Source organism: Gopherus flavomarginatus, chromosome 5 (assembly GCF_025201925.1).
Source record: "Gopherus flavomarginatus isolate rGopFla2 chromosome 5, rGopFla2.mat.asm, whole genome shotgun sequence".
Taxonomy (NCBI): domain Eukaryota; kingdom Metazoa; phylum Chordata; order Testudines; family Testudinidae; genus Gopherus; species Gopherus flavomarginatus.
This window is the reverse complement of record NC_066621.1, coordinates 133,627,509-133,652,673: the sequence shown is the minus strand read 5'-3', so window position 1 is coordinate 133,652,673 and position 25,165 is coordinate 133,627,509. Positions and strand designations below refer to the sequence as shown.

At 37.9% G+C, this 25,165-nt stretch overlaps 1 protein-coding gene and 1 long non-coding RNA gene across 7 annotated transcripts in view; one reads left to right on the top strand and one right to left on the bottom strand.

The window, feature by feature from the left end:
* Positions 1-721: 721 nt before the first annotated feature.
* Positions 722-25,165, top strand: part of LOC127051772 (uncharacterized) — a 42,251-nt gene continuing 17,807 nt past the window's right edge. The window contains exon 1 of one of the 4 annotated variants that reach the window (XR_007774594.1): positions 722-972. This is a non-coding gene — a long non-coding RNA (uncharacterized LOC127051772). The remainder of the gene's footprint in view (positions 973-25,165) is intronic. The other 3 variants (XR_007774596.1, XR_007774597.1, XR_007774595.1) reach the window with 3 other exon arrangements.
* PAPOLA (poly(A) polymerase alpha) overlaps positions 3,201-25,165 on the bottom strand; it is a 104,721-nt gene continuing 82,756 nt past the window's right edge. The window contains exons 17-24 of one of the 3 annotated variants that reach the window (XR_007774592.1): positions 24,058-24,200; positions 22,826-22,926; positions 21,611-21,831; positions 17,782-17,844; positions 16,080-16,157; positions 10,855-11,120; positions 3,718-4,797; positions 3,201-3,476 (exon numbers count right to left, since the gene is read on the bottom strand). Coding sequence is in view for 2 of the 3 variants with exons in the window: in XM_050954467.1 (XP_050810424.1) it covers positions 11,025-11,120; positions 16,080-16,157; positions 17,782-17,844; positions 21,611-21,831; positions 22,826-22,926; positions 24,058-24,200 (702 nt within the window). In the remaining variant the exon portion in view is untranslated. Of the gene's footprint in view, positions 3,477-3,717; positions 4,798-8,934; positions 11,121-16,079; positions 16,158-17,781; positions 17,845-21,610; positions 21,832-22,825; positions 22,927-24,057; positions 24,201-25,165 lie in introns of those variants that run through there. The other 2 variants (XM_050954468.1, XM_050954467.1) reach the window with 2 other exon arrangements.

The window sequence follows — 25,165 nt, the reverse complement described above, 5'->3', positions numbered from 1 at the left end:
TTGCTTTCTCTTGACTGTTTTATGGGCAAGAGCTTGAATTTAGTATCTGCCAAGCACATCACCAATGCCTAAATAAATAAGAATCTTTTACTTCTCCGAGGATACCCATGTCTTAGTATTGAGACTACAGGCATTAATCTTTTACCAAAGGACTGGAGGGAGGAACTCCTTTCAGTGCCTTAATGGGCTGGAGGGACCACTGATGAATGGAAGACCATCTCCTATGCTTCTCCTGCAATTTGGTGATGGGTAACCATAGCTGATTAAACAGCATTCAAAGCCACGCTGGTACTGTAATCCAAAGTGCAAGCCACAAAATAGGTGAATCTCATGCCTGAACAGCTGTAATATGGTTCTGCCTCAGTCCTTAGCAGCAATAGCCTCATGCCTCACTGCAATAGATAGGGCTAGTTCAGCCAAAGGTGCCAAAACTGCAGCTGCAAGGGTCCTACCATTTCTGGTATGATCACTGCTCATGCTCCCATGGTACATGGGGCTAAGCATGAGCTACTTTTTACCTAATTCCAATGAGTTCTATAACATGGAAGTAGTCCCACTCACAACAGTGGTAAGATGATCTGTTGATAGCAACACATTTCCTTGTTTCTTCATTGCTGTCTGTAGCGAACCGCGGAAGACTGTAACGGCCTAGCTAGGGTAGTTCCGCTTTCTCGGTGGCCGGTCACTGTAGGACACGGCACACCAGTTATAACTTGCTTTAAACCGGTTAGGACTAGTTTGCTTGGCCCTCGGCCAAAGGGCGGACGCCGCCTGTGGAAAGTCCCTGGCCTTGGGCCAAGGGGCGGACACAGCCTGTGGAAAGCCCCTACTTGCTTATGTATGAGTTGTGTTTGTATTCTGTATATATAGTAGCATGGTCTCAGTCCCGCCCTTGGACTCCATACCAGGCCAAGCTTTGGTGCGCTCGGCTCCCCGCCTCCGTGGCAGCAATGCCAGGAATCCCCGTTGCAGGTGTGTCACTTTACCTTCATTAAAGCCAATAACTCACAGTGTGTGTGGGCCTCGTTCTTGCAGAGCACCCTGGGTAGGCCCGTAGCCTCCCAAGAACCTTACACTGTCTTTTGTAAAAAAACAAACAAACAAACAACGTAGCTCTTTTTGTCCACAGATTTCGAAGTGCTCTACAACAATCAGAAATGATCTTTACAGTACAGATGGGGAAAATGAAGTGCAGTCAGGTTAAAAGCCTGAAAACGTAATAGATTTCCTCAAAATTAAAGCAGTTACCGTACAAATGTGAACTATGTCCAGTAACACCTGCCTGCCATTGGCATAGGTAATCCACCTCCCCAACAGACAGTAGCTAGGTCATCAAAAGAATTCTTCCACCATTCTGCTGTCTACACTGGAAGTTAGGCTGGCATTGCTATGTCTCTCAAGGGAATGGATTTTTCACACCTAAGACACGTAGCTATATTGATGTAAATTCCCAGTGTAGACCAGGCCCGAGTCTGCAGACAGCATGACACTTCAGCATTAGAACTCACTCGTTTCTGGACTGAGTTTTGCTTCTGCTTAGTCATTTGGGGTAGGTCTACACAGCAAAGAAATCCCCTGGCTGGCCTATGCCAGCTAACTCAGGCTTGAGGACCCTGTAAGGTGGGCGGGTCCCAAGCCTAGAAGTCTACATAGCAATGAAACAACCCTGCACTTTAGCCAGAGACAACAGGCATGGGCCAGCCACAGGTTTTTCTTTGCTGTGTAGACATACCCCCACGAGCCTAGATCAACATGACACCAAGCAAAAGTTTTGTACTAATGGGAAGCCATCCTCAAGTCACTTACCAGACACTGCCCAAACTTCAGTATTTTTGACTTTCAGGAAAGCTACATTTACTTGACAACAAAGACAACATTCTACTCCCTTCAGCCCTCCACCATCCTTTTTCAGTCTACAGAGTATACCTTGTAAATAGAAACTTGTCCTAATACAGTGTGGCATAAAAAAAATTCCCCAACCATCCCTGTAAGGTCAGACCGAAAACTTAAGAACAAAGCATCACCAAAAAGGAAATCATAGATCCATCTAGATGTTTACGGAGCTGGAAGAGTGGATTCACTATCTGGAATACAGCAGAAAGCCCTGCCTCCAGTACACTGAAAACTGTATGTCTCACCATATAATATATCTACAACAGCTGCTCTGTTTTGTTAGAAGCATGATAGTGGTATACTCCAAATTAATTCTGAGAAGTACAATTAGTGTACTGTACTGTGCCAAAAAACCCATGTTTTTATACACGGATGAAAACATGAGGAAAAACCTGCTCTTAGATGTGGTTTCACAATATAAATGTGATTTAAACAGGGAAACCAGTCATGGTTAACTTGATAAGATCTATATTATTTTATTAGAGTAGCACTCTCAGTAAGTAAGGCTGAAATTTAAGATTACAGATACGCAAAAGGAAGGAATACAACATCAGACTAAACAATTCAGGTGGTAACTGACTATAGTGATAACTAAAAATTAACTAGTGTTATCTATCTAAAGAACTCTAGTTTAACTTCAAGATCTCACCTGAAAGGAGAAAACCACCATGACATATGGCTGAGCTGTGATTTAATAAACACCAAGGTAAAGCAGTACTGAATTGGCCAATCTCAGTTTTTATCTTCTCTGGGAGGATGTACCTATTATTCATATATCAGAAGACACACATCTGAATTTACAGATACAAAACCAGGTAAATCTAAGACTACAGAGCCCCTACTGGTGTGTATTACATGTACAGTAGGGTTCAAATAATAATTTTACAGCATCTTCCTTATGAAGAGTCTCAAAATACTTCACAAATATTAGACCTCAACATTCCTGTGAGGAAGGTCTGAAACATTCTCATTTTACTGATGGAGAAACTGAGGAAAAAGATCAAGTGACCCAGTCAAGCTTATATGTTCATGCCCATCTCCAGACTAGATCCCCCCTGCCCCCCTACAAATCTCCTCAGTGTTGTGCACTGATCATTAGAAAATGCTGCTTCCCAGTGAAAGTAGGGAATCCAAAGAAATGTTTAAATTTTGATAGTACCCATACATTTTAAGTCATTCCCCCCCCCCCGATGTAAGGCATGGCATGGCATGGCATGACATCCAACGTATTTTGAACCTTGAAACAAAAATGTAACTTTTATTCACACAGAATTTGAACAATCAGCTACTTCTGAAGAGACTACATACATTTCTATAGACCACATTGCATAAGAAGAAAGGCCTTACACTGTGCAAAGAAAAGCTGATGCAGCTGACGAATGTATAGAATTTTTGCTAAAACACTGACAATTAGTTGACTGCCTCATAGATAAAATTAAACACTAAACAAAATGTATCAACATAAATTATAGAAATTAAAAGTTACCCATATTTGGGCATCAAGAGGTTTGAGTCCAGATTCAAAGTTTTAGCACCTACTATATGTATGACTAAATAAAACAATGTGACAGAACCTAAATTAACTCACAAACATGAGTTAAAAAATGAGGGCCTCATCCTCCCTGATTGAACTGACCTCGTTATCTCTAGCTTGCTTGCTAGCATATATATACCTGCCCCTGGATATTTCCACCACATGCATCTGAAGAAGTGGGTATTCACCCACGAAAGCTCATGCTCCAAAACGTCTGTTAGTCTATAAGGTGCCACAGGATTCTTTGCTGCTTTTACAGATCCAGACTAACACAGCTACCCCTCTGATACTTCACAAACATAAAAGTTATAAACAAATAAGTAAATAAATTCCCCACTTTACATAAATAACCCCAAACTAGAAACTCATTTTCAAGAAAAAAAATCCTCAATTTTATGTTAATCTTTTAATGATTGTTGGGCCAGACAGTAAAAGCAACTTTGTGCTGTGGCTGTAAAGACTCAAACTGTGAATTTCATGCTTCATTATTTTTTTTTAAATACACCCCACAGTAATCAAATCAAAGTATTCTCACTGCTCAAAAAGCAACCAATGGTGAGGAGCCCAAACTTGCTGTTTAGACTTTATCTGCAAAAGGGAGAACATCTGGTGCACTTCTGGCTAGATAGGTTTTAGGGGCAACATCACTGGAGAATACAACGCAGATCCCAGATCTCCAAAGGAAAGATAAGTATAGAAATGAAAAACATATAGCCACAACAGAAAAAATTCCTTGGGTTTCATTAGTCTTATAGCACGTGATTGGTAGAACCTCAGTAAGGAAAGCTGAGATTCTTGGGATTCAAACTTGTTTTCACATGTTCAAAGATTTCTGAAATGTTCTCTTGGAGCTAAGATTTCACATGATTGATCCTAGCCAAGATGTAAAATATGGAAACTTAAGAGCGAAATCCTTTCAGTCATATTGAGCTATTGCAAAAAGGCGTTAATTAGGATTTTTCTGATGATTAAAGAGAAAAAAGGTAAATTCTTTTTTTGCCAGCCTATAAATCAAAAAAAAGTACATCTTCAAACTTTACATGCACACAGTCCCTTTATAGAAATTGTAACCTTTAGCGGGTTAGGAAGAAGTGTACAAAGATGTAATTGGAAAAAATCACTTCTGGGCATGCTTAGTAGGAATTAACAGACTTTTTTTTTTTTCTTTTTTAAAAGCAGACTACTAAATCTTTGCCCCCCTTTGTGCGATCATAATGTACATTTTCCAAGTCAGGGCTAGGCTCCCCTGTTAGGATAACATTAGAATACTTCTGTCTTATGTTATCTGTGCCATTCTGTCTGAAAGAATGAGTTTCCACTGCACAAAGTGGGTTGGCACAAAAACCGGAAGAATATAAAGACGCTCCCTCCTGCAAACAAAAAAGACAACATACTAAATAAGATTGGAAGTGGGTATAATAACCCCCGACTAATTATTCCTGAAAATAAGGAAAGTAGATTTCTCCTCAGATGGTTACAACTAATATATATACTGTAAAAATGTTCCCAGCAGACACACTACTTCTTGTAGTCAGAATAATTTGATCAAGAATAAACAAAGCCTGTGCCCTCCTCAGAGTGAAGATTAAGAACAGCTAGAAATACCATTAGTACACATATATAAGGCTGCACAAACATGGACAAACTACAAATGTTATATCAGTCTTGCCATTCTCATACTGTGATGGATTAAAATGGTTCACAATAAACTGTGGCTAAGACACTGAGCACATCCATTCATCATTCTAGGCTACTCTTATTCCAACCATGTCATTGAGTTGAATCAAGCTTATGACACATCTCGGCAGGGAGATTCCTATGGAAGCTAATATCTAGATTGAGTACATGAATAATGCATTTTTCCATAAAAGCCCAAAAAGTTAGCTTTAGCCTTAACAAGGCAACAGAGTTTTACTTCATTGAACAGGACCAAAATGGAAAATTCTTAAAGTCCTAACAGAGCAACCTCAAAAATATTTCAGGATTGTACATTTAGAATGGCATGTGTGTCATTTCAAACTGAAATTTCTCTCATGCCATGAAACTAATAAAAACCAGTGTGTGAAAAATAGCCCAAATTAAAATGGATGCCAGAAAGTTAAAAGCTTGATACAAATCCTGTAGTAAAGCTGAAGATTTTTCTCTCCTCATGCACCTAACAGTCTTGGCACAGTGTTCAGGAATGGCCAGCTCTCTGCTGGGGGCAGCATTCTTGGCTCTGAAGGTAGAGCATGCCCTCTGTCACTCATGAGCATCAGTCCCATCCAACTGCCTCTTTTCAACAACTTTATCATCAATCTCTTTATTAACAGCTCCATTGCAGACTGAGAATGTAAACAAGGACCGATGCTCATGCCATATTTCTGGAAGGCAAAGAGTACCAGGCACCATGCAGTGTTTGTAAAGAGGGTATTTTAAGCAGAAGAAACTGAATCCATAAAAAAATGCTTTTGTTTAATTGTATTAAAAATACACATTTTATCATGCCAAAGGTCTTAATTTAGGAGCAATCTAAAATTGACTGATTTTGAAAAAAAAAAATCAGTTAAAGAATATTCCTCAACTTCGAACTCCAGAAACTTCCCTTAGTTGATTTCATTTTGCAGCTCAAATTGAACTGTCATATTAGTCAGGGCTACATGATCTAATATACCTTTCAACTTTAATAATTCACTGTTCATGCAAAGAAAGTATTTTATGTTTTAAATGCCTTAGGACTGCATATTATTACTACAGAAGCAAACTTATACCATAATATGAAGATAATTGTTTTCAGTGAACTCTAATAAATCTATGTATCAATTAAAACAATTGAAGATTTTTTTTGAATTACGTAAAATGTGACCCAGAGTTGCCTTATCAGGAAAATTTATTTTTAAAAGGACAAAAGTAAAATCTATTCATAAAATGAGAATTGCCAGCTTGTAAATAAAACATATAAATTAGAGGCAAGAGGCATGTAAGATATGCTAGTTTGTGAGATGTCCATTGTCTGTATGGGTCACTGGAATTGTGGGGCTGTTTAAATGTACTGGCTAATTTTCTATGTTTAAAACAAAAAAAAAACAAAAAAAAAAAAAAAAGATTCAGCTTACTTAGCCAACTAAGTCTGAATTTTTACCATCATACATTAATAGCATTTTGTTTTATTATTCTTTTCCATTACAGCTGAAAGTCTCATTTGGGTACAAATTCTTATTTAAAACAGTAATTTACTGGAACACTGAGTATGAGAATATCTGCATATACCATTAAGCACAGTTTTTCCATCCATCAAGAGGTGGTTTTATTTGAATTAGTTTTCTCATTCAATATCTTTGAAGCTTATTTTGTTAGTTTTTCATTAAAACACATGTGGGAGCTTCTTACTTGCACTTAGATGAATTAGAAACATTTGACTACAATACTAGACTTCTGTATACACAGACAAGTGGAATAATTTTAGTGAATGTGACTTGACCCAATTCTCTAGATGTGAAACTCTCACTCCCGCCCCAAAAAACTGCATTACAGAATATAGTGAAAACAGAATATGACTAAACTTTATTAAAAAAATTTAAATATCCAAACAAACAGATGGGACAACCAGCAGTAGTTCACTGAATTATTTTTTAAACAATAATGCATGCTCTCTAAAGTTTGATATCAGAGTTAACATTTTTTTGGTGATGAAATTGGCAGATGTTTGATGTTTATAGATATTTCAAATATTAGTTTGAACCTTGTACACATATGAAATTGCATCTGCCTCCAACAACAAATCCATGCTTTGTTTCTAGTGAATGTTAAAAATATTTAAAGATGATTAAAGTAAACTAAATAAAAAATGGCTATTACTGCTATGTTCTATAGCATGAACATTAGGATCTTTGAAAACGTGCATCTACAGGGCATATTCTTTACTATTTTTATGGAAGAGTGTAGAAGTGGAGATTTACTTAATTTCGTGACTTCCAATCAATTGTTTGTTCACCCATAGTAATGGTCACAAGATGTAAAACACTTCAGCTGCTTTTCAGGTGGACTACTCCAAGGAATTAAAATGATTAAGCTGCAGTGACCATTTGAACATATGAGAATTCTTTTATAAGTAGTCACATATTTTCCAAGAATGTAAATGGAAGAAAATAAACTAAAGGAACAAATATTTACATACCAAAAAGCTATTTTCCTTTCACTGTTAAATTTAGTTGGGATGAGAGAATGGACAAGTGTAGCTTTTGGCTTAAAGTGATGTCAAGTCCAGTGTACTCTCTCTTGCAAGTTTGTTTTGTTATTTCAGCTGTAGAACTGTTATTATTATTATTTAAACATAGCACTTAAAATGAAGCATAAGAACAGTTAGATTTTTCAGAGTACATTTAGTGATTTTCTTTTTATATTCCAATTACTACTAAAAGCTACTGCTCACTTACCACCAGAGGCAATGCTATGCAGCTCTTGGAGAAGCAAAAGGTGTGTGATAAGAGAGAGTGTAAAAAAAGAGGTCTAGAGCACTCACTGATACACAATATAAAAGCAAAATTTTAGCCAACAATCACTAGTTCAGTGAAGCCTAACTCAAACATACATACCCAAAGTAACCTAGTTGTGGAAATTAGGAGCTATTTTTATTAAAAGCACAGTAGTAACAGTACAAATTTAAGTCAATTTTAGGTCACATTTCTAAATGTTTGCTGGATTGGGCCCGCAAGCTAATAAGATCAATCAAGTGACGCACAGCTACTGGCACCTTTTGAATTTGTAGTTTCAGTGCATGCTGGAGTCAGTGGAAGAAAAACAAGAGAAACAGTGCCATCTGCTGGTCATATAATGAGTTGCTTCCAAAGACAAGAAGCATGGTGCATTTTACAGAGTACACCATAGCTGTTTCAATTAATATTTTTACCTTAGAGCAGTGATGGGCAACCTGCGGCCCATCAGTGTGCTGGCCAGTGCTTCCTGTAGCTCTCATTGGCCGGGAACAGCGAACCGCAGCCACTGGGAGCTGTGAGGGAGCATGCTTGTGGATGGTCAACGTCAGTAAAATGTCTTGCGGCCTGCAATCAGATTACCCTGATGGGCCGCATGTGGCTTGTGGGCTGCAGGTTGCCCACCACTGCCTTAGAGGATAAAAAGTTAGATCAAGCTTTTTAAAAAAAACCAATAGTCTACACAAACTGATTATATATGCTATTTTTCTAGTTTTGCCTACCCCAGTCTAAAATTTTGAGGCACGCACCCAAGTCAGGGAACAAGAACGGGCGGCTATTCAAATGGATTTGTCCTTTTTAAAACGAAGTGATGACAAAATAGCAATTTACATTTTTCTTCTAAAAACAGACTAAAATTTAGCATGCTGCTAAATGCCATTTTTTAAATCCAGCCAATTTAAAAGTGCATTGTTCTTATCAGGCAGCATTACTTAATTGTTTCTGCTGATATAGAATGTAATTTAACTGACAAGTCTGGAATAAAAACAAATAGGAAAAGCAATTCTGGACATTTGAAGAAAAATCAGGCAAATGTGGGATTGTGCTGTTTTTTATTGTGTTTTCAATGGAGAAATACATCATCTGTTTACAAAATAGCTCTTGAAAAATACAAGGAGTACAGATACTATAAAACAAAGCAAACTCCAGTCATGAGACACTACGTACATCATGCGAAAGCAACAGTCTGATCTCCAGGTTATGAAAACTAGAATTAAAAAGTCACTATACAGAAAGATTCCAAGTTCCCAGCTTGGCAAAACTTGGGTGCAGTTACATGAAATGTTTAATAAAATGAAAAAAAAAGATTTCCCAATGTGTAAACAAAATGACAAAACTAAATTTGTGCCTGGCAATTTCGATCTAAACTCCATAACAACACAAAATACACAGACACCTTGTACACTTCAATTGTTAGTACAACCTTTTTCAAGGTGGATGACAGCAGGCTGCACAGGGCAAGGGAAAGAGAAATATTGTATACTAGACATCTTAGACAAATGGCAAAAAGAAAAACCTCAGTTACTGCACAGCCTAAGAAAAAAAAGTAAGCTACACTCTGATTTTGGAAAATTAATTTAGAAGGATATGGGGAGAGAGTGTAAGTAATTTAATTTTAACATGAAAGAAGCACATGTAATAGGATGGAGCACAATGGGAGGAGGAATTCATAAAACATGCTAATTAGAAAGTATGGGAAGGATGATTTTTACCATCCCAGTTATTTCAGACTAAGTAATAATAACAAAGTTTGTTATCTACATCTGGTACTATCACCAACATCCCTCATGTTTCCTAAACACTGATGGTCTGCTGCTTAATCACGAGAGATTCAGTTCTTTTAAAAGAAAAGATTTGCTGCTAATCCTTTTTTGCTAGGACTACAGAACAAAAAGTAGGAGGAGTAAACAGAGCTTGCTAGATGTCAAGTGCTTTCTAGAAATATGATTGTTAAAAATTCAGCGTTGTTAAGTATGTAAAACAACTATTTTTGATAAGCCATCTAGAAATAAAAAAAGATTAAAATCGTTGGGAAATTTTTTTTGCCTTTATATTTAAAATTTGAAATGTTTTAATGCAGACAGGACTTTTATGGAGTGTACAAAAATTATCTTATATTTAGTGGTCAAAAGGCCATCAAGACAGGTGTTATGCTTCACAGGCACAGTTTATTCACTCTGAAGTTTTAGCCATGGGACAAAATTTGATGTTTGTGCCTTTGGGCCCCAAAGTATTGGGTTTATCTAATATCATGAGTTTAGGTTATTAAAAAACAAACCAAAAAAAACATTTGTTTTTGACCTTTGTCCTATTTTGTGCATACAAGCTGCAAAAAACATTAAACACAAAAGCTTTTTCCAAGAAATATGGCAAGGGGATCAGCAAGGCAGTAAGGAGTTTGATTAGGTCAAAGGAAAGTGTATTTGCTGTTTGATCGCTGATCTGTATGCACCATAAAATAATCCTATAAATAAAAATAGATCACATCTTAATCATGTCCCATCAAATACCAAATGCTTCCCAATTATTTTCTCAACATATGTCATATAACCTCAAGATTTGACATTTTATTTTAAAGGGTTACTGCTGCTTGATGGTAATTTAACTAGATATACTGTACACTTTGTCTTCAATGTACAGTATATCACAGAATGTTATCCAATTCGCAGATTACTAGCACTGAAGAATCTCTTCAATAAAAATGAAAGAATATCAGTTGAATATCTAAAATTAGTCATACTCCAATAAAAAAGGTACATAAAAGTGCATTTAAGGGATTCTTATGCCAGTTTTAGCTCAAAATTTTCAAACAATGCATCAAACATAAATCCAATCAGAATGTAAATTATGGCTACAAATAGTGTTCATGTTTGTTTTTAAAGGCAGTAATCCTTCGAAATATTTAATGCAACTGTTGCTAACACATTAAAAGTACTCCTGGCTTCACATACTAACCTGGACTTCCAAAGAGGCGGTGATTACAGCCCAGTCAGGGAAGTGCACAAAATATACCTAAATCCATTTGCAGTCATGTTCTAGTCTTGCACCCTCCATTCTCCTTTTTTAGCATTAGAAGACAACAGGTTGAGTTGGCAGGTATTGTTTATGGACCCCTGAGGTTGTTTTTACCGATTCAATCTCAGTTTTATTGAATTCTTGATAACAGGAATAGGATTTGCAGGGAGAGCAGGGATATCCGAAAGGTCTGTACTGGGTGTTTTCTGACATGAAAGAGGAAAAAGGAAAAATGTTACATGTATTTTAATTCTCCAAAAATATTAGTTTAACAGGAAGCAAATATCTGAGCACCAGGTTTTAAAGGTTTATGTTGCAATATATTTTGGTAGGGTATCCAGAAATATATACCCAAAAAGTGTTAATTACAACTTTTATTAGCCAACAGAAAATGTGATAGTTAAGGAAAGAATGTTTATAATAGTCCCTCTCCTAGTATGCATTTAGTTTTCTACAAGCTGATGAAATAGGAAAAATAGGGCTCAACAATAACATATTTGAAAAACTCCCACACATAGGTTTATTGCATGAGTCCTACAAATGCTATCTGAATTTTTCTTCTTTAGGATGACTTTAAACTATTTGATATCTGAGATTCCCCCCTTGTGGAGGCACAACGAATTACAGCTGGAACCTGTTTATCATAATTTCCTATTTCAGAAATAGGACTCTACACTGCTGAAACTGATAAAGTTACAGGATTTTGCAGTTTGTTCATGAAAGCAAACTAAACCGCACACTTGAAAAATCAATGCTCAGACTGCGAGTAAGAATTTAAAAACTGTTTACATCTAAAAATTTGAATTGATTATATTGTGTCTATATTTAAAAAATTTGCCAAAAAGTTTGTACTGCCAACCACTGCCTAACATCAGTTAGGCTTTCCATATTAAAGAATGGCAAATAGTATAATACTGTTTGATGGCAATAAGAAAATTTATAACACTCAAAACTGGACTCAGAGAAAAAAAGATGAACTAAGTTGGCTTCTCCTCATTTGTGAAAATTTTTTAAAAAAAATATTAAAGAAAGTTAAAACTAGTGCAGCACGACTCAGTAGTAGAAAACAAAACAAGGGAGCAAAACAAAGAACATGGGAATACAAAGATTTATTATGAACAAAAAGGACATAAATTACCAATATGCTTAACAAACCCTGTATTTTCTATACTTAATTGTCAAATTTTTATTTAAAATAATTTTCAGTTGCCTCTCTCCTGACTATATTGCTTTAGATATCATGGTGCTCAAATTATTTTGTTCTGCTTTTCAGGGTTTATTAGGAAAGTTTCTCTCTTATATGTACGGATGGTCAAAATTCACACAAGTTTTTCTGTGCACAGGGAAAAACGGTGCATGATATGACGACTACTGTGTTTACTGACCTTCCCCTATAAATGAACTGAGGTAATAGTGATAGATATGGCAGTGAGTGTAACAGAAGCAGAGCTCAGACAGCACACAATAGCTGTTGTATCTTTATTCACTTCAAACATTTTCTTTTGCTTTTCCCTCAGTTTACTCCTATTTTCTGGCTCATGTTAGCCAAACTTTCTAGAGCTTTTGAATTGTCAGGAATAAGCAGGAGCATGCTTTTATGACTTACTCTGTGCAAAGCAGATAAAACTGGGAAAGATGGTGACAGATGCAGCAAGACCTAGGTCCATGGTGAGAAACCTGTGGCCCATGGCCCGTCAGGGTAATCTGCTGGTTGGCCACGAGACAGTTTGTTCACATTGATCATCCATAGACACAGCCGCCCACAGCTCCCAGTGGCTGCAGTTTGCCATTCCCGGCCAATGGGAGATGTGGAAAGCTGCGGCCAGCATGTGCCTGCAGCTCATGCCACTTCCTGCAGGTCTCATTGGCCGCAAACCACGGCCACTGGATGCTATGGACAGCCGTGCCTGTGGATGGTCAACGTGAACAACCTGTCTCGTGGCCCGCCAGCGGATTACCCTGACGGGCCGCAGGTTGCCCACTATAGACCTAGATACAGCCCACCAGAATTTTGCAACACCCAAACTACATCTCTGCCATGATTGCAACAAATCATTTTCTGAGACATCAGAACCAGAAAAACTTAATAAAGAACATAGGTCTTGGACAACTGAAAACTTTTGTTTATTTCAATATTTGTTATTAAGTGAGCTATAAAGATGCTGATTTCTGAGAAGCAAACTATTTTATCTTTTTTGCTGAGCATATACAATACATAAAACCTAGTTTGTCATAAACAATCTTGGCACCTACATAATTTCTTTACTGCTTACCCCATTTCAAATCAAGTTAAGTTACCTATGCAGCAGTGCAGCTATTTAAACAAGTATGTGTCTATAGGAGGTTTGCAATGGTGCAACTACATTAATGGAGTAATAATAGTGCATTAAAACCCTAGTGTAGACTAAGCCTTGTTTTAGAACTGTTACAAATAATATGGAACTTCAAAGGAAAAACTTAATTATGGTGGTAGATAGCTGTATAGTTGAAGACTCATTCTTTTCAGAGTATCTACTGAGAAGCAACATGCAGGTAGTAGAATATGTGAAGTTCTCTATTTAACATATATTTGAGAGCCTTAAGCAGCTGTCTCTGAATAGGAATTATTTAACTGACTTGTTAGAAGTCCTCCTCCTCTTAGATTACATCATAAAGGGAAGAACAAAGAAAAAAAGTGAGCCATACTTTTAAGTGTTTTTCTGTCAAACAAATATTAAGGGCACAACTGAGAAAAGATAAGAATCTGTCCAGCTTTTCTAACAAGCAACACAGGCACTAAGAAATAAAATACATATGTAAGATGTGAATGTTGTGAAGTAAGCACAAGCAACCTGCTATACAGATATGTATATGAAAATGTTCCATTATACATTTCTTTGCTGACATAGATCACAGAAGATCACAGATCATAGAATATCAGGGTTGAAAGGGACCTCAGGAGATCATCTAGTCCAGGGGTAGGCAAGCTCATTTTCAGTGGCACTCACACTGCCCGGGTCCTGGCCACCGGTCCAGGGGGCTCTGCATTTTAATTTAATTTTAAATGAAGCTTCTTGAACATTTTAAAAACCTTATTTACTTTATGTACAACAATAGCTTAGTTATATATTATAATCTTATAGAAAGAGACCTTCTAAAAATGTTAAAATGTATGACTGGCATGCGAAACTTTAGAGTGAATAAATGAAGACTTGGCACACCACTTCTGAAAGGTTGCCAACCCTTGATCTAGTCCAACCCCCCTGCTAAAAGCAGGACCAATCCCCAGACAGATGATTTTTACCCCAGTTCCCTAAATGGCCCCCTCAAGGACTGAACTCATAACCCTGGGTTTAGCAGGCCAATGCTCAAACCACTGAGCGATCCCTCCCCATATGAAGTAGAAGCATATCTCCTCTCATTCGAAAGGACTGCTCAGCGTGAGACGTGGCCCAGGTGGGCCAGCAATCTCGTCCCTTTTTGTGCAGAGAGGCCCAGAAGGCATACTTTGATTTGCCTGCCACGGATGCCACTGACTATACCCAGCTGAAGGCAGAGATCCTAGCACAATCAGAAGTGACAGCAGCAGTATGGGCCCAGAGGTTCATTGAGTGGAAGTACCAGGAGAACAAACCCCCAAAGTCCTAGCTATTCAACCTCATACACCTCGCACGGAAGTGGTTACAGCCCGAGGTGTGCAGCCCAAAGGAGATTTTGGAGACCCTGGTCATGTATCATTACATGCGAGGATGCCACCAGATCTCCACAAATGGGTAGGCCAGAACGATTCATCCAGCTATGGCGAGATGATCATGCTGGTAGAAAGATGCATGACAGCCACAGAATTGACCCGACTACCCAAGGAAGGTCCCCTTCGAAGCAAGCACCCGACCCCAACCCAGGAAGGCGGAACAGCCAAACCCCTGGGGAGTCCTAGGTTTGCGGGGTGGGGGAGTTGTGAAAACCAGCGGGGACCCAAGACGGAAGGGATTGGCCTGAGTAGGGGGAACCCTGGGACTAAACCCACTAACCTCTGTGATAGGGGAGGGATTAGATGTTAGCCATGTGTGGAGTGGGGACACACAGCAGCACGTCCCAGCATCGAGGAGCCTATGCAATGCAACTTGGGGGACTGGGAGGTCCCGAGCTCCCTTATCCACCTTGCGGGCATTGCATTAGCCCCGCATAACTACATCAGGCCGGTGAAGACAAACTGAGCAGAGACTACAGCGTTTGTGGACTCGGGGAATGCTATCACCCTTATATCGGGTGAGCTGGTAAAAAGTATCCAACTGCTACAAGCCAAATGCATAGCAGTGACACACGTGCATGAGGCCATGGGCCATTATCCCACCATCTCAGTGGAGACAGAGGTTCAGGGGAACCCCATTGAGGTGACAATGGGCGTAGTTCCTAAACTCCCATATCCTGTAGTCAATGGGAGGGACTATCCAGGGTTTGATAATTTACTCCCCCTGAAGAGGCTGTAGGGAGGTGGGGACCCCGATGGCAGCAACTCATGTCAATCCTCAACGTCAACTCCCAATATTCATTGAGATGTCTCAAGATCTATTCTCAGGCCCCCAAAAGACCCGGAAGACAAAAAAAAGAGGAAAGCTGCGAAAGCTTTGGGAACCCGGATCCTGACCCAGGGCCAGAAGACAGCCCTAGTAGGCAGATGAACATGAGCAGCCATCAGAGAAACTACCACCACAGAAGGTGAGCCGGAGGCTGGCCCCAGCCATGACAGCGGCAAGACACTGGAAGAAGCAGAAGCCAGCCCCTGGGAGCTTGGGCAAGTTAGTCCCAGGAGAGAGACTTTCGGGCGGGACCAGGTGGAAGACCCTAGATATGATAACGTCAGGAAAAAGGTGGCTGAGATAGATGGGATACCAGCGGAGGGGAAGGTCCGGGGTCCAGGACTTTACTTTACAGTGAAGAAAGATCTCCTGTACTGCGTGGTGCAAATGCAGGAGCAGGATATACATCAACTTCTGGTGCCATGAAAACATCAAAAAGCCATAATGAGTCTCACCCATAGTCACCTAGGGGTAGAGAAAACCTAGGCACAGATCCTGTGGAGGTTCTTCTGGTCATTATATTTAACATTTGGATTTACTTTAATCTCAGTATTAGGTCATCATGATTAGAATATTCACAATATAACACTTCTTTAATGTCAATACCTGAGGAGCTTGCAGAGATGCCACTGTCTGAACAGTTTCTGTTTGAGAAGAAATATTTGCTTCTGCATCAAGTTGTTCCTTAAAAAAAAAAAAAAAAATTAACTGCTTGTATATATCCCTTAGAAGCTACACAAACAACATTCTAATATAGCCCAATGTATCCCAGAATGAGCTGCACACAGGCAGTTTCCAACAAAACCAGAGTGGCTCTGCACTGGTACAAGTATCTGTCTGTGTACATCTCAATGCAGGATCAGGCATATGCATATTACACAGAAACAGATATGACTATCCAGTGCATCACACAACATTTTCATACAACAAAACATTCATTGGTTACCTATTAGAATGCCCTGTAGCTTGCCTAATTTACATAGTTCCTGATTTGTCACTTACAACTTTTCCAGGAATCTTTCACATTTGCATCCATGTGGGTGGAAATCTTTAAACAAGAAATTATCTCCACATTTTTTTGGTCCAACTCAAAATAAAGTGTTTTTCATATTCTGCTTAGCATATCAAAGCTCCTTGATCTGTGAAAAAGCAGATCAAGGAACGTGTAAAGCCACAGCATTTGCTGTGTAAAGCATAGGAACGTGTAAAGTCACAGCATTTGCTGCAGATTCCATTCTTTGCTCTAGCCCTATTTCATTGAAGAGAAAACTTTAAAAACATGAACCAAATGTAAAACATTGCAGACTTTGGAAGATAATACTGCAAACAGGCTGAAATAATAGCTCTGAGATGTGAAACGTCCTCAATGGGATACCTCTGAATAATGGAGATGTTAGTTTCCATAGTAGCAGTAATACCAGTCAATATGCTTTCACCTCAACCCCAAACTATTGTGCAAAGTTCTAATAACTCCCTATCCAGCCTGGTATCTTACAGTACAGTTATACATAGTCAGTAAAAATCTTCAGCATGTTAAAAGAAAATCTGAAGATAGAATAAATTAATTTCAATTTACTATCAAAACAGTCTTCTGTACCAATTATTTAATCCATTAATGACCTTGATTTTTCACTTTAAATGAAACATCTGAAGAACGTCCGATCTGACATATAAGACTGCCAATGGAACACAGGGGCCAAGAAACAGAGTTTAGACTAGTTTACTGTGGATTATATGCGAGTCTGGTTGTAAATCAAGTAAAGCACACATGCCACCTATACTGTCTGTTCCATTTATGATGCAAAACATTTTTAAAATTCCAACTTGAAGTCACAAATTACACTGTGTACAGCCAGTTGTTGGCACAGAACCATGGAACCAGCTAGTCCTAATACTGCTAGACTAAGCAACACCGGCATCTGAAAGAAAATCAACATGTACTGTCATGTCAGAATTAAATGGAACAAAATGGAAGAGGGAGTTTTAGGGCTAGGTGGTGCAATGAGTTATTATTTGTATTGCAGTAGCAGAATTTTCAGTCATAACTGAAAGGTGTTTGAATTTAACTTAGTCTAAAGTAGACTATTAAAAATATAATGGAATTGAAAATTAGTGCAATATCAGCACTTGCTTGCAAGCAGCCCAGGAGCTTTTAAATGAACACTGCCTTATGGAAGAAGCCTGTACAACACCAACTGCCAACACTAACAGCAATGGCTAGAAATATGCATAGTCTAACTTGTATGGACAACACAATATGGACAACACAATATCTTCCACTCTGTTTAAAAATTTAAGTCATATATACCTTAGTTTCCATTTTATCATGATCACACATATCAAGACAACTAGCATCTTCATTTATTTCATCCTGTTAAAACAAAAACTTTTAGTAAAGTACATTAAAATAGGCAGAAAAATAAAGTGACAAGAAGAAAACTTTTAATGGAACTCAAGATAAACCAGTTTCACAAGCAGAATTTACAAACACCGGTGGTAAAATTGTGTGTTCTTAAGGACAGAGTGTGGAATGTGTTTAGTATGTGTGTTATTGTTTGGAGTATAACAAACGACCTAAGAAATTTCTGGCTTCAAACAATTCTGGTGTCACTACTGTTGATTTCAGATTCTGTGACTATCAAGGTCTCCATGCTCCTTCACAAGAACATCGAGTCCACTCCATTACACTGAGGCAGGATTATGCATACCTAAGACTGCCTGACAGATGTTTATCTGGCCTGCTCTTAAAAACCTGTAATTATGGACATTCCACAACCTCTCTTGGCAACCTGTTCCATTCCTTAACTATTCTTATAGGTAGAACGTTTTTCCTAATATCTCACCTAACCTTTCTTGCTGTAAATTAAGCCAATTACTTCTTGTCCTACCCTCAATGGACAAGGAGAACAATTAACCAGTGTCCTTCTCATGAAAACTTTTTACTTATTTGAAGACTTGTTTCCCCCTCAATCTTGCCTTCTCTAGACTAAACATGCCCAATTTTTTCAACCTTTCCTCCTGGATCATGCTTTCTAAACCCCTTGTCATTATTGTTCTCTAAACTCTCTTTGATTTGTCCACATCTTTCTTCAATTGTGGTGCCCAAAACTGAACACAGTACTCCACTTGAGGCCTCAACAGTGCCAACTAGAGCAGAACAATTACCTCCCATGTCTTTCATCTGCCACTCCTGTTAATACATCACTGAATGACAGTTGCTCTTTTTGCACTAGCACAGGGGTGGGCAACCTTTCAGAAGTGGTGCACCGAATCTTCATTTATTCACTCTAATTTAAGGTTTCACATGCCAGTAATACATTTTTAGAAGGTCTCTTTCTATAAGTCTATAATATATAACTAAACTGTATGTAAAGTAAATAAGGTTTTTTAAATGTTTAAGAAGCTTCATTTAAAATTAAATTAAAATGTAGAGCCCCGCTTGACCGGTGGCCAGGACCTGGATTGTGAAAGTGTCACTGAAAATCAGCTCGTGTGCCGCCTTCAGCACGCATGCCATAAGTCGCCTACCCTTGCACTAGCACATTGTTGACTCATGCAATTTGTGATCCACTCTATCATCCGACCCTTTACTGCAGTATCACTGCCAAACTAGTTATTCCTCATTTCATATTTGTGCATTAAATTTTTCCTTCCTAGAGTGCAGTACTTCACACTCGTCTTTATTGAATTTCATCTTGTTGATTTCAGACCAAGTCTCCAATCTGTCAATATCTTTTTGAACTCTAATCCCATCCTCAAAAGTGTTTGTAACCCCTCTGCAGTTTGGAGACATCTGAAAATGTTGTAAGTGTACTCTTCACTCCATCTTCCAAATTGTTAATGAAAATATTGAATAGTACCAGACCCAGAACAGACTCCTGCAAGACACCACTTGAAAAGCCTTCCCTGTTTGACAACAAACCATCGATAACTACTCTGAATATAGTTTTTCCTCTTGTGTACCCACCTTACGGAAATTTCATCTAGACCAGTGGTTTTCAACTACGAATCGGGGACCCCCTGGGGGGGCCGCAAACAGGTTTCAAGGGGTCCTCCAAGCAGGGCCAGTGTTAGACTCACTGAAGCTGAAGCCAAAGCCTGAGCAATTTAGCTTCATGAGGCCTCCTGTGGCACAGAGCCTCAGGCAATTGCCCTGCTTGTCTAATGCTGGTCCTGGCTTTTATATGCAGAAAACCAGTTATAGTGGCTCAGATGGACTGTGGAGTTTTTATAGAATGTTGGGGAGCCTCAGAAAAAGGTTGAGAACCCTGATCTAGACCATATTTCCCTAGTTTGCTTATGAGAATGTCATGTGGGACTGTGTCAACGGCCTTATTAAAATCAAGATGTATCACATGTACAGCTTCCCCTCCCATCCACTAGGCCAGTAACTGTATCAAAGAAAATAAATCTTGCTGAACCAGCCTAATTTCTCTTAACAAATCTATGTTGGTTATTACTTATCACCCTATTATCCTCGAAGTGCTTAGAAATTGATTGTTCAATCATTTGTTCTATCATCTTTCTGGATATGGAAGTTACGATGACTGGGCTATAATTCCCTGGGTCTTCCTTTCTCTTCTTTACAATGTAATCTCCCCATAAAACATAAATGTCCGAGGTGAAGTATAGATAAATCATTCAATTGCAGACCAGTGAGAGGTTTACGGTTCTAACCCAAGCCATAGAGGCTAATGAATACTATACCCCAATGGAAAAGCATAATTCTCCACTTTCAATGGGGGTACAGAATTTGCTCTTGGGCCTGGAAAGTTTCATAAGACCTGCAATTTCTGAAGTTCTTTCCCAAGGTCCTGTATAATTAGAGTAATGGTAAAGGCAGTCTGGTTAACAGGTAGAGGGAGATAAAACTACTGTTGATACTTCTTCCTCAAATAGTAAAATGTTTGGAAAACATTTTCTGTAAAATATGTCACATATATAGCATGTGCAAGGGTATAGCATAAGAGATTTATTAGCAATTGCATGGGATGACTTCACTCATAACTCTGCCACTTGTAAGCAATGGGGACACCTCAAACTTATGCAGATAACATCTTTAATATACAAATGTATTCTATTGACAAAATAAATTATTCAGTTATATTTGGTGCCCTCTGCTGTAGCATTGAAGCCCCACGCAAAGTTTTAAAAAAACAGACTTTAAAATGAGTGAAACCTTGTACAACATTATCACATTTAAATTTCTTTTGTCCTTAAATATTTATTCCCTTACACTGAGATTTTCAAAAGACCCAAGCAGGTCTAGGCATTCAAATCTCACTGAAATGCAGAGCTGTTTGTAACTCCCTTAGGCTCTTTTGAAAATCCCTGCCTTAATTCTTAAAATAGGCAGTAAACAGGATGTTAAAACTCTTCATAAATGCACTCCTGAAAATTTAGGAAGTCTCTCTCTTACTTTGGAAACAAAAGTGAGTTTGTTCATGCATTCATAAGTACATCTTAACCTATTGACTTAACAAGTAAGAATAATAGTCAATAAAAGTGATAGTTGCATTGCAAAGTTCAGTTTATTATTTAAACTTTAAACAAAGTAATTAAGGAAGAAAATTACTTGGAACTTTTTTAGGTAATTTCTTTTCTGTCAATGTTGCTTATCTTTTAAAAAAAGATTTTGTTGAACTATTTTCTGTCAAATTCCAGAAATAAGGTAAATACATTTTGACCAATCATATAAAGCCAGTGTAATGGGTAATAAAAAATGAACTCAAGACTGAGTATGCTTTTAAGTTATCACAATTCAAATCTGCAACTCACTATTGACAAAATCGCAAAATGCAGGGCCAGATTCAACTGATTAAACTTGATTAACTTCTATCTTTGACCCTTGCTTCTGTTTTTATTGTGAAGTGCCTTGAAATATATTAGCATAAAGTACATGTATGAAACAAGTTCTTAAAGTTCATTTAACACTAACACCATAAAGATGACCTACTGACACTTAACAGAACTGATTTATTTTACATGTTCTTATTAAGGGTTACCCAGCCAGAGCAGAAAGACACAATTTAACAAGATGTCTCACTGCAGTACCACATGTACCAATTCTCTGAGTTGGCAACGATAATACTAATATTTCTTATGCGTGGATACAATTACAACCAAGGACAAAATACCTCTTCTGTTTTTATTTTCTTGGGAGACTCTTCTTTATGAGGGGAAGATGTCCTCTTCACCCCTATGACAGGGCTAGGTATTTTTGTTGCAGTGTTCCCTGATGGTCTTGGTGATTGGTTTGCCAGACGTGTTGAGGAAACAACTCTAGAGATGGTAGGCTTTGGTGGTGGAGAAATGGCTGGCTGTGTGGCAGTTTGAGGAATGCTTTCACTTGAAGTACCTATGAAATAAATAGGATACATTTTAAAATAGTTTCAGCATTTACATGTAAATTTGGAACACAGACTACCTGAAACCACAGGTTTAAAATCAAAGAATAATTAAAAATTTGGACTATCAGTCTAACTAGATAAATTGAATATTCTGCAGTTTACTGTGTCTTAAAGGAGACTGGAAGGTCTCTGTGTAAGAACGAATAGGCCTTCATGAGAAAAAAATGCCCCTTTACCTCAGTGTTGTATCACATGCAATGAACTAATTAGCTGCCTCAATCTGATAACTAAAGATGGTTGCACATATGCAGTTGGTGTAGCCCTCTGGGCATCTTTAGAATGACAAGCTAAGTACAAAATTATAATAGTGATTACTCATCAACATGAATGGGTCACATCACATAGCTGATTGAGATGAGTGAATCAGCAAATCAGGACTGTTTTTGTTTAGATCTTTTTCCAAAATCCAGAGTAGTGTAACCCCTGACCATCTCTAGCACTGGCTTAAAGACACGGTTGCTTACATTGGAGGCAACAGTGATTTATAGGACAGAGGACAAAGTGGTGAAGTCAGGTCATCCTCATTCAAGTTTTAATTGTACTAGGGAGTAGAAGTACCTAAGAAAGTGGCACTGTTAGGGCTTTAGCCAGTCCTAGCCACTCTCTCCTTCATTGGCCTAACTGGGAGCATAGCCATCATCTATACTGGGTTTGCCCTGAGCAAAACTGTGTCACTATTATGAACAGCAAACATGAATATCCATTTTAGAGGATTTGCAACTGACAAATGTAGATTACTGAAATATGAGTATATTATGGCTATTTTGATCATTATATCAAAATATCCTGAATCCTACAGGACATGGTTAATGTGTAAATCAGTTCAATGAGATAAGGATACAACATGCAGTATATTTAAATCTTCCAAATTACAATGATACATCTTTAGTAAGATACTCTCTAGAAATGAATGCTAACAATATAGTAAGGAATTTTCCCTACCCCCTGAGCTTTCACTGGAAATGGTTGGTGGCACAGTGACTTCAGAAGCCTGTGTGTTGGTCACGGATGCTGCTGTTACAGCTGGAGCAGGACTGCTTCTGCTAAAGCATTGAAAAGGCAAAATGGATAACACTGACAAGTAAAATGTGCATATGGTATGATACTATTCGCCTTTCATGATATAACATTTGCACTGCCAAAGACTTGAATTGACATGATTTAGCCAATAGCATCATCACTACAATGTTAGAAAAGGCCAAATAATATCATTGTAATTTTATGAAATATAATGTGAAGATAAGCAAAACAGTGTTAGCAACATTACTGTTATAAACCTGCACTACATGAAATACTACAGGAGAAGATTAATTTTATATGAAATAATCCAAGTTTCAATAAAGTTTTTAAAGCTATTTGAAAGGGAAGAAAAAAAAATACATTTTTAAATCTATCATCCCCTTTATCTTCACAACAGAGCAAGCCAAGTGGAGAGGGCTGGCATGATAAGCATGTGCTAATATCCCGTAATATCACATGCACATCACCATTACAAACTCAGTCCCATAGATTGCCTAATCAAGAAATTGGGATTTAGCAGGATTGCAGCCTTGGTTTTGGCATTATAATAGATTTTGCTATATCAAAAAGGATGGGGGCATGATGTGTTAAAAACCAAAATGTAGGCTACATTAGATTTCAACCCTGAGAAACATGACAGTATGCTTAACTGTACATTTTCTTTCTCCCCGACCCCTTCAAGAAGAGTGCTAAGTAATGTAAAAATCCTGGGAACAGTTTAACAAGTGAGAAAGATTAAAGAGCAGCTGTCACAGGCATTAAGAAAAGCTAGCTACTTTTTTTCCTAAATCATATTCAATGTTTTATAATTTAATTTGTATATTGCATAGCTGTAGAGAGTCCACATTATCATCAGATATTTTGCAAATTAACATAAGGATATGAAAGTGACCATGTTGTCAAACAAAGAAAGCAAGAGACTGGAAAAGAGCGTATCATTAGAAATGGAATCTAACAGAGCAAAGGAAAAAGCTTTTTATTAGCTGTAGACAATGAAGACATAGTGCAGTGATATCCCTCCACCCAAGTTAAGTCTGAGATAAACAATGACAATATGCCCTCTTGCAATATACAGAGTAAACACGTTCTTCAACAGATGTAACTTTTAGAGTATCATAAACTTGAATATCAAAAGTTAAGATTAAAATCATTACCCCTGAGAGCTTCCAGAACTGTTCAATGGACTTGTCTTCATAGCACTAGTAGGAGAAGGCACAGACGTGCTGTTATCACTGTCCATAGATAAGTCTAAGCTGCTGTCATTCAGGACTGTCAGTCTGACCCCTTCTGTTGAATGCTACAACCAATCAGATAATAAATCACAGATGTTACTTACCCCATTAAGGACTGAGAATCAGTTGAAAGTCAATGAAGCAGTATTTCAATTATACTGATAATTTTGTGAAAATGAATTAGCTTGAACTCAAATTGACGATATCTAAAAAAATTTAAGGTTAATTGTCTGACATCAGTTGCATAGATAAAGAACATTTTTAGAGAAAAATAGCATTGATAAGTTCTAGAAGGCACACCAAAGAAGCAAACCAAAACCAACTACACTGAGTGGCTTGAATCTCAAATACAAAGGCTTCTAAAAGTCATACAAAATAGAGATGTGCAGAGTTCTCAGACTTTTCTACATGCAAAGGTTCTACTGGCCTGCTACCAGAACCATTTAATTCCTATGTTCAAAATTAAGGTCAGAACTTGAACGATCCATCATTTGCACCCAGATAATGTAACATACAAGACCAATTTCTCCTGTACTACCTTTGTATCTAGAATTCCAGCTTCATTTCAAGTTTCTTTGATTTTGTGGAATGATAATCTCAGTTTCAATCAATACAAGTGTACTGTATCAAGAACTCAAGGAAATTAGGAAGCTGACCTGTGGTCTGGGTCATTTTTATCTATCAACAAGGCTATCAATCCTCATGCTGATCACCAAGTTTCTGTTCATGCTCCAGAACTGCCTAATCAGATGCATTGTGTGAGGTTTATATTTTCCTCTGAAGCAGCCAGCATTGGCTAATGTTGGAGACAAGATACCAACCAACTAGATTCCTACTGGATGTGTTTCAGTCTACCATGTGCAAACTTAGCTACACAATTTAGAGAGATTTTTAAATGGTGACAATGGCTTTATATGATATTAATCTTATATTGAGCTATTCATATGAATGCAGACAAGAAAACAGCAATACATAACCATGACATGCATGTTTCCAAAAAGACTTATTTTTTTTACGTCAGCTTTAATAT